The sequence below is a fragment of the Otolemur garnettii genome, unplaced genomic scaffold (genome assembly GCF_000181295.1).
Source record: "Otolemur garnettii isolate 467f Iridium unplaced genomic scaffold, OtoGar3 scaffold00211, whole genome shotgun sequence".
In the NCBI taxonomy this organism is placed as follows: Eukaryota; Metazoa; Chordata; class Mammalia; order Primates; family Galagidae; genus Otolemur; species Otolemur garnettii.
The window spans coordinates 1292302-1300893 of record NW_003852606.1 but is presented as its reverse complement, the minus strand read 5'-3'; the positions used below and the strand labels follow the sequence as shown (position 1 = coordinate 1300893).

Genomic DNA, 8592 nt, shown 5'->3' with positions numbered 1-8592 from the left:
CCCGGCTATTTTTTGGTTGCAGCCGTCATTGTTGTTTGGCAGGTCCGGGCTGGGGATTCGAACCCGCCACCTTAGGTGTACGTTGCTGGCGCCTTAGCCGGTTGAGCTATAGGCGCCGAGCCGCCCCTGAAATTTGATATTCATTGTTAATATTATGAGATGTCAGATCGCTAACTGAGGCTTTCTAAACACAGGGTCTCAGTATTTCGCATCTATAAAATGGGACCAAGAGCAGAAATGTGAGATACTAAAGAGAAAATTTCAAAGGGTGATTGGTGGGACCACACCTATGGTCCATCTTACAAGGGTACATGTGAATCTTTCTAAATGAAGAATATAAATGTCTTAGCACAATAACTAAGAAAATGCCATGAAGGCTATGTTAATCAGTTTGGTGAAAATATTTCAAATTGTATATAAAACCAGCACACTTTACCCCATGACTGCATTAATGTACACAGCTATGATTTAATTTAAAAAAAAGAAAGAAAGAAAGAAAATTTCAAGGTGATAGTAATCATTGTAGGACAAATGGACCTCTGCTTTGCAGAGGACAAGAACAGAAAGGGGAGAGCCTGGATGGAAATCCTGCTCACCTCCCCGGATGCCCCAAACTCAGGCCTGGGGCCTGACTTGGTGGTGAGGAAAACCAGAGCTTAGGAGACAGTAACTAAAATCATGAAGGTGTCTCAGTCTCCCTCTCTTTGGGTCACTTCTCTCAGGATTACTGTCCACTCCTCCAGGTCTCTGTCCCCTTATGTCCTTTTGACTTTCAAATCTTCCTATTGTACAATCAAAGAAATTGAGGCTCAGAAGGCAGAAGGAGAATTCTAGCATCACACACAAGGATGGTGATGGGGCCCAACCCCTTCCTGGCCCTAAGCATCACCCTACCCAAAGACAGGGATTCTAGAAAGGAGGCACTTTGTCTCCTCGTCTCTCTTCATTCCCCTTCTCCCATGTCCTTGCCCCATTTCGTCCTGGGTTCCTAGTCCAAGGGAGTTCCCACCCACTCTAGCATCACTCACCTCCTGGAAAATCTGCAGCCTCTGTTCAAGGCTTGGGAGAGAGACTGATCTGGGTTCAAATGATAGGTCTCATTTATTGATTCATGCCCCTCCCCAGCTCCAGAACTGACCCTCAGTTTCCCCAGTTTGTCTAAAAGATTACATGGGATCACGTGTTGTGTCCAACATAAGGCATTCCCTCCCACACCAACCATCAAAGTGAACCCCATATTTGGTATGTGAATACTGTCCTCTTCACACATTCCCTACTGATGGTACTGGCCAGAGCTGTAAGCTCTAGGGTCTCTAGGGGCCCAGGATGCAGCTCAGAGAGGTGAGAATGAGACAAAGATGGACTGAGAGAAACCCAGACAGATGAGAGACTGAGGGATGGGGCCTGAGGAGTACATTCTTTCTGCTGCCGCCCCCCCAACCCCCTCCACCAGCACTGTCTCTCCCTCACTCTCCTGACTTCACACTGATGTATTTTGAGAAACTCGTGAAAGGAGGCGAGAAAAAGGGTGGGGAGGGGCTGAAAAATTGGAAAAAGAAGTGGTGAGGTTATCTTAGCTCCCACTCCACCACCAATCTCCGTCACTGCGCCATCCTCCTGCCCCCTCTTCTGTCCAGCCTTATTCTTCGTGTCTCTCATGTTACTAGAGGGTGGGGTAATTTTGGAGCTAGGAAGTGATCTGCAGCAAGAAGGACTAATGTCAGACTTAGAAAAGAACCTGGATGGCCTAGTGAAATGAGCTGAGGGTTGATTAAAGATATGGTGAGGGCTGTGGGCCAAGGGCACAGGGTCTGAGGTCAGGGGGGGCAGGCACAAGGTGCTGAGGCTACCTCCTCCCCACCCTATGGCCAGATATTTTTAGACTTTCCTGTAGCTGAGTAATTTCTCTGATTTGGAGCCAGAGCTGGGGTTGGGGATGAGAAACTGATGGGAGATGTCCAGACTACCCTGAAGGACACCTAGAACACTGGGGTCCTCAACCTAGCTGGGAGGAAGTCCCTCTCAGCTCTAGTCCATATCCTTTAGGCTATATTTTTAGCCTGCAACTGTTTTCTCCCCCAGGGACCCAGGATACCCTGGCTTCCTCTTCCCAGCTTAACCCCCCTCAAGGACAAGAATCAATGGGCCCCAATCCGCTTTAGCTGCAGATTAAACTGAAAGGCAGAAACTGCAAAAGACATGGAGAAATGGAGAGACCAGGATGAGAAAATAAAAACCCAGAGAGGGGACACAGACCTAAATCAGGGGGGACAAGAGATGCAGGGAAGAGGAGAGACCCAGAAAAAGGACAGGACTTAGTGACTGAAGGAGATCTAGTGAGAACAATGGCCAGAGAATCTGAGAGGCGAACAGAAACAGAGATCTAGGGAGGAGGAGAGACTCAAGAAAGAGTAGAGCAGAGATCCAGAAAAAGAGGGGGAACAGAGACCCAGAGATAAATGGGAGTAGAGACTCAGAGAAAAGGGTACAGAGATCCAGAGAAAGGGAGCAGAGAGACCCAGAAAGATAGGTGGGTGGGGGAAGGGATCAGAGACCCACAGAGAGAGGGACATCCCCAGTCCCAGAGAAAAGAGTAGAGCTTTCTGTGGGGCAGGGTGCAGAAAAATGATCCAGATAATGGACAAGACTGGACCAGGGAGAAGGCACCGTCGGAGCTCAAGGGAGAAAACTGGACAAATGGGCGGACCCCCCCATGCCAGAGTGTGGCCTGTCCATCTGTCCATCTGTGCCTAGGTAGTAATGACAGCCCTCCTTGGATCTTTATACTCTTCCCCTCCCAGGACCCCCACCAGGCTCACCGGTGCAGCTTCCCCAGAGCACGACCCGCTAGCTTCCGAAACTCCTCCTGGCGGAACTCCATGGTGTCTGCCCCTGCCCTTGGTCCTCCCGCCGATCCCCCCGCCCGCGGGCCCGGGCGGCCGCGTCCGGTTACCGGGGTCTGCCCCGGCCCGGCCGGCCCCGCAGCTCCGCTCGGGGGGAAAGAGGCTGTGAGTGCCGGCTGCTGGGGGGCTGTCACTGGACTCAGCCCCGGAGGTGGGGCGGGGCGGGGCGGGGCGGGGCGCTCAGAGGCCCCTCCCCTCCCCCAACAGACTCCTCCCCTTGTGTGCTAGTCCCACCCCTTTTGCAGCCCTCCCATCCTCCTGTCCCTGCCCGTCCACCCTAAGACTTTGAGTTCTGAACTCACTTTTTGGAGTCGCATCGCCCTCCAATTCTGTCCCTTCCCTAGTTACTTACTCCTATTCCATCCCCCCAGCACCTTCTATCCAGATTTACTTTCCTCTCCTGAGTTCTCATTCCCATCTGAGATTTGCCTCCCCACTTCATTTCGTCCTCGCATTTTCTTCCCTTACAATTCCATCTTCCTCTGTGTTTCCTTCTGCATTTCTTCCCCCAGTCCTATCCGTCCTAATTTTTGTGCCCGCCAGTTTCCATTGCCCCTCAACCTTTGGAGACACACACCCCCCCACCACTCCCCATCCCTCATTAGCACCAGTTCCAATGTTCTCATTCAGGGAGTTCTTTCCTCCTCAATTCCAACTCCTACTTCTACTCACCCAGGGTCCTCCGCTAGTCCCTCCTCTCACCCTTGAGATCCCATCCACTTTTGAACTCCCATCTTTCCCCTTTTGAATTACAAACCCCACCAATTCTATTTTCCCTCTGAGCTCGTCCCTCCTCCCCGCTCCTTCTCTCCCTGAGTTTCATCCCCCCTCCCCCTTTTTCCTTCCCTCTGAGTTCCATTCCTTGCAGTTATAGTTCCCCCCCCCCCAGTTCCCAGTTTTGACCCCGCAGACTCGTCCCCACTCTTTTTTCCCCCACTCCTCTGGGATATGTCCGTGCTCCTGCTTGGAATCCTCCCCCCCACACACACCCCACCCAGCTCCCTTGAATCTATTCTGTTCTTCTGATCCCACTCTGAATTCTGTCTCAAAACCCTAGGATATAGACCCGCCTTCTGCATTCTGTCTGCTTCCTGGAGATTTGTCCCTGCTCTGGATTCTGCCCCTTGCCAGATCTGTCCCCGCTCATTGAGTACTCTGGGCTTTCGCCGGGTAGTGTCGCCTCCCATTAGGATCGTTCCCCGCCCTCTGAGTCTGTCCCCACCCCTCTCCAGCCCCGCCTCTCTAGAAATCCCAGACGCTTCCCGGTCCCTGGCCAGCGGTCCGGTCCTACCCCGCCCTTTTCTCCAGACCAGCCCTGTTCCCCAGCGCTGAATCCACCTCCAGGTCCAGGCCCCGGGAGGGCGCCCCTTTAGCCACTGCCTCTCGCGTCGGCCTAAAATGCATTTGGTATTAAATTTTCATGATGCGGCGGGCGAGGGTGTGGGAGGAGCAGACGGTGAGGCGGGCGGGCGCCAAGGACTGGGGCCCAGGAAGCCACCGACCGCTGCAGCCTCTCGCCTCCAGCTTTGACTGTTTTAGTCTCTGGGTCGCTCCATTTTGTTTATGTTTGAGAAAGCTCCGGGTACCCAGAGAGGAGGAGTCTGCGGGCCTGGACCTCTTGGTCTGAGGGGTGAGGGTCCATATTCCTGATTCTAAGGGAGGAGTAGCCAAAGGCGCCGTCCACACGCGCCACCCTGTGGCAGCAGAATCCCGGGCCTGGGTGCGGAGGCGGTGGCCGTGGCTCTGGGCCAGGTGTGAGGGTGGAGCAGATGGTGAAGAGGAGGGAGTGGGAAGAGGGCCCCGCCGCTGCCAAAACCTGGGCCTTCGCCGGAACCATCACCATGGAAACCGGGGAAGGAAGAAAAGACCCAGACTCTCACTTTTTTGGGACTTGGGAACTGGTTATTCGCAGCGGTTCACACGGAGAATCCCCTCCAAACTACAAGTCCCAGCGGCCGCTGGACCTCACCGCTTGTTAGAGAAGGGCCGCATACTCCGAAAGCTCCTGGGAGATGTAGTTCTCTGAGACAACGTCCTGAGGCTAGCTTGCGCTCTCTGGTGGACACGGTGCCCACCTTTGCTCATCCAGACAGGCTCTACTTGATGTCACCCACCACCCCGCCTTTCTTTCTTTCCTTCTTTTTTTTTTTTTTTTTTTGAGGCAGTCTCATTCTATCGCCCTGGGTTGAATGCCGTCCTGTCATAGCTCAGAGGAACCTGAAACTCGGCCTCAAGGCATGGATCCTCCTGCCTCAGCCTCCCAGGTAGCTGGCACTACAGGCGCCTGCCACCTCCTCCTGCTAGTTTTTCTATTTTTAGTAGAGATGAGGTCTTGCTCTTGCTCAAACTCAAGCTCCTGAGCTCACATGATCCACCTGCTTCATCCTCCCAGAACGCTGGGATTACGGATAAGAGCCACTGCCCTCTTTCTAACCTTGCCACAACCCACTCTCCTCTCACTCCCAATTTGCTCAGTTCCACGATGGCCTACTCGCTGTTCTTTCAACATTTCTCACTGAGGTTCCTCCATATACTTATCTTCCTACAACTCACTAAGAAAGGGGAAGGTGTTGACAATTATTCATTAACTCAAGAAGTGTCTGAGTTCCTACTTTGTGCGAGGCATCCTCCTGCCAGAGGAGCCATAACATAGCTTTTGATACTTGAGTACTGGGGACCACCAAAGGAGGAGGATCTAAGTCAACCAAGGAAGATCAGAGAAAGAATGAAATTTGAAAAGTTTTCCAGCTCGGCGCCTGTAGCTCAAGTCAGCCACATATATCAGAGCTGGCGGGTTCAAATCCAGCCCATGCCTGCTAAACAACAACTACAACCAAAAAATAGCTGGGCGTTGTGGTGGGTGCCTGTAGTCCCAACTACTTGGGAGGCTGAGGTAAGAGAATCACTTAAGCCCAGGAGTTGGAGGTTGCTGTGAGCTGTGATGCCACATCACTCTACCCATGACAACAGCTTGAGGCTCTGTCTCAAAAAAAATAAAAAAGAAAGAAAAGTTTTCTAGGGAAAGTTTGGCAAAAGCAATGGAGCTCTGGTAAAGGTAGGAATAGAGTGAGCAGAGTGTACACAGCAGAAGAAACAGCACTTGCACAGCCAGGTTGTTTGAGGCTCTGTGTTGAGTTTGGTGTGATTGTGATGTGAAGCAGGATTCCAGGATGGGGCCACCTGCCAGAGTGATGGAGAGGCTGGGGATCACATCACTGAAGGGGTCAGGAAGCACCCTCTTGAGAGGGCAACCACTGTACAAGAGCTGAAGATATTTAGAGGTGTCCTGGGCAGATGTACCAGAGACAGGGACTAAGTGTAAGGAACAGTAAAAACTAAAAGATGTGAAAAAATAGGTGTGGTCAGGACACTGTTCAGTGTGACTGAACCCCAGTGAGAACAGAAGTCAAAGGAGGTATGGGGGGAGCCTTGAAGGCCCCGCTGAGGGGCTCTGGCCTTCTCCTAGGAGTACTGGGGAGCCACATGGAAGCTATGCAATGGAAAAAAGCAGGTCAGCTCTGAGGGCTTGGGGAGGACTAATGAGGAGAGAGACTGGAGGATCCAGGGGAAAAGGAGAATGCTGACTTACAGCAGTGACCTCTATGGGATTCTAGGGCCACAGCCCAATGCCCCTCTTCCTTTTCACTCCCCACATACCACTCCCCACATACCACTAGCCAAAACAGAACAAAGGCAAAAATCTTTTATTTCAATTTTAGGGAAGCCACAAGCCTCTTCTCTACATCTGGAAGCACAGGGACACGCCCTGGTCAGGAAGGCACAGACAGAAGGGGCATGGCCACCATCAATTGCTAAGGAGAGAGAAGAAAGAGAATGAAGATTCAAGAACTAGAAGAAAAGTCCCCACCCTCCACCTCAGATCCAAGAGTCTGGGCCCACTATTGTCCCATTTCCCCTCCCTTTCCCCCCAGGTACCTTTCTCTTCTGGTGGAAGGCTGCCTTGCTCTCATCAGAGTTGATCCGCAGGGGGATGTAGACATCTAGATGATACAGCTGCTGGGGGCCCCTCATCACCAGGTGGTTCTCCCCAATCTCTAGTGACAGCCCCAGTGCTCCATTCTGGGGATGTGGTAGAATCAGCCCACCCTCCCCAATAACACAAAAATATCATGGACCAGGTATAGTAGCCTCACATGCTAGAAAACTATATTTAAAGGATGTAATCTCCCAGGAAAAAGGCAGAGAGCAGTGATTACAAGTTCCAGTGACCAAGCACTTACAATCCCTTGGGCACTGTAGGACAGCACTAGAGGATAGGCCTTTCGGCCTGATGGGACAGAGGAAACAGCTTACACAAGTCTGACAATAGCTCCTCATCATTCTCCCACTCTCCTTCAAAAACAGGCCCCAGGCCATACCAGACATTCTCCCTCTCTCATTCAGTGTGTGCTCACCAGTTTGGGGAGGTCAATTTCTGCCAACAGGAGGTCAGGGGCTTCCATCCAGAGGGTCAGGTGAGGCTTCTCAGGGCTGAGGAAGAACAAGGGCTACGTCTTTGCCAGTGCTGCTCCCTCTGCCTGCCATGCTGTTCCCTTTCTCCCTCCAACCAGCCTACTGCCTCAGGACATCTACCCAGTGAGCCTCCCCAGACAGTTCTTTCTCACCTCAGGGCATCACCAGGTGGGTATCAAGGACTGAAAGTGGGATTCAGAAGGGCGCTGGGGTGACATTAGACAGGGGATCCACTGCAGGCTTACCCTTCGTCATCTTTCCTGGAATCGGGCATAGACAGGTTTCCCAGTTCCTGGATTCGAGGACGCTGCTGGGAACGGATATTCTGCTGGGAGATGGAACCCAGGAAAGTCCGGTTCTTCAACATGCGCCATTCTGAGAGTTGGGAGTGCAGAGTCAAAGATCACACAGGTCAAGGTTCCCTTTGCCTTCTCAGAAGGTCTTGCACAGCCAAGGGACTCCAGGAGAGGCTCGGCCCCTACCTGAATGCCCAGGGTCTAACCACACAGCCCTGGGCTTGGGCTCCACCATAGCCCCACCCTTCCCATGACATACCCCAGTAAAATCCACCCTTCAAGAAGCTCTTAGCTCTGCCTCTCCCAGGTGGCCCAGACTCCACCCCTTGTCTGGAATCCCAAGCCTGGCCCTGCCCGCTCATCTGTGGAGGCTCTACCCATCCCTGGAACTGCAGCCTTTAATACAGGAGCTAAGAAAATCCCAGCCCAAGTTAACTCCACCTCCTACAGGTGTCCCCCAAACCGCATCAGGCTGCACTCCTTCCCAATGGCATAGGCCCTCACCTGGATTCAGCTGCAAGCTGTATTTATCCTCAAGGCCCTCCCTGGCAATGGTGACCACAAGCTCCCGCAAGAAATCGCTGTTCTAGGAGAGAAGAGAGGCAGTGGGGCTGGGGGTATGAAGGAAGAGACCCTTGCCCAGGTCTCACCCACAGCCCCACCCCCAACCTGCATCCTCCTGTAGAAGTCACTGTTGACAGCTACATCGTAGGCGGTACAGCCCTGGCCTTCTGTGGGGAGAGAAATGAGATGAGACCCGCAGCCCAGACACGGAAAAAACATACAGGGCCAGCAACTACAAGAACCAAGGACACGGCTTGGTGCTTATAGCTCAACCAGCTAAGGCGCCAGCCACGTACACCTAAGGTGGTGGGTTCGAATCCCCAGCCCGGACCCGCCAAACAACAATGACGGCTGCA

The 8592-nt window shown here is 52.7% G+C and overlaps 2 protein-coding genes across 6 annotated transcripts in view; both read right to left on the bottom strand.

Moving 5' to 3' along the window:
- Positions 1-3031, bottom strand: part of SLC17A7 (solute carrier family 17 member 7) — an 11514-nt gene extending 8483 nt beyond the window's left edge. Inside the window, exon 1 of the mRNA XM_003801491.1 lies at positions 2820-3031. Within this exon, the coding sequence (XP_003801539.1) occupies positions 2820-2881 (62 nt within the window). The 5' untranslated portion in view covers positions 2882-3031. The remainder of the gene's footprint in view (positions 1-2819) is intronic.
- Positions 3032-6592: 3561 nt separating this feature from the next.
- Positions 6593-8592, bottom strand: part of PIH1D1 (PIH1 domain containing 1) — a 5503-nt gene continuing 3503 nt past the window's right edge. For 4 of the 5 annotated variants that reach the window (XM_023507871.1, XM_023507873.1, XM_023507872.1 and 1 more), the window contains exons 5-10: positions 8342-8403; positions 8177-8258; positions 7622-7751; positions 7319-7394; positions 6840-7010; positions 6593-6715 (exon numbers count right to left, since the gene is read on the bottom strand). In XM_023507871.1, the coding sequence (XP_023363639.1) occupies positions 6674-6715; positions 6840-7010; positions 7319-7394; positions 7622-7751; positions 8177-8258; positions 8342-8403 (563 nt within the window). In that variant the 3' untranslated portion in view covers positions 6593-6673. The remainder of the gene's footprint in view (positions 6716-6839; positions 7011-7318; positions 7395-7621; positions 7752-8176; positions 8259-8341; positions 8404-8592) is intronic. The other variant, XM_023507875.1, reaches the window with a different exon arrangement.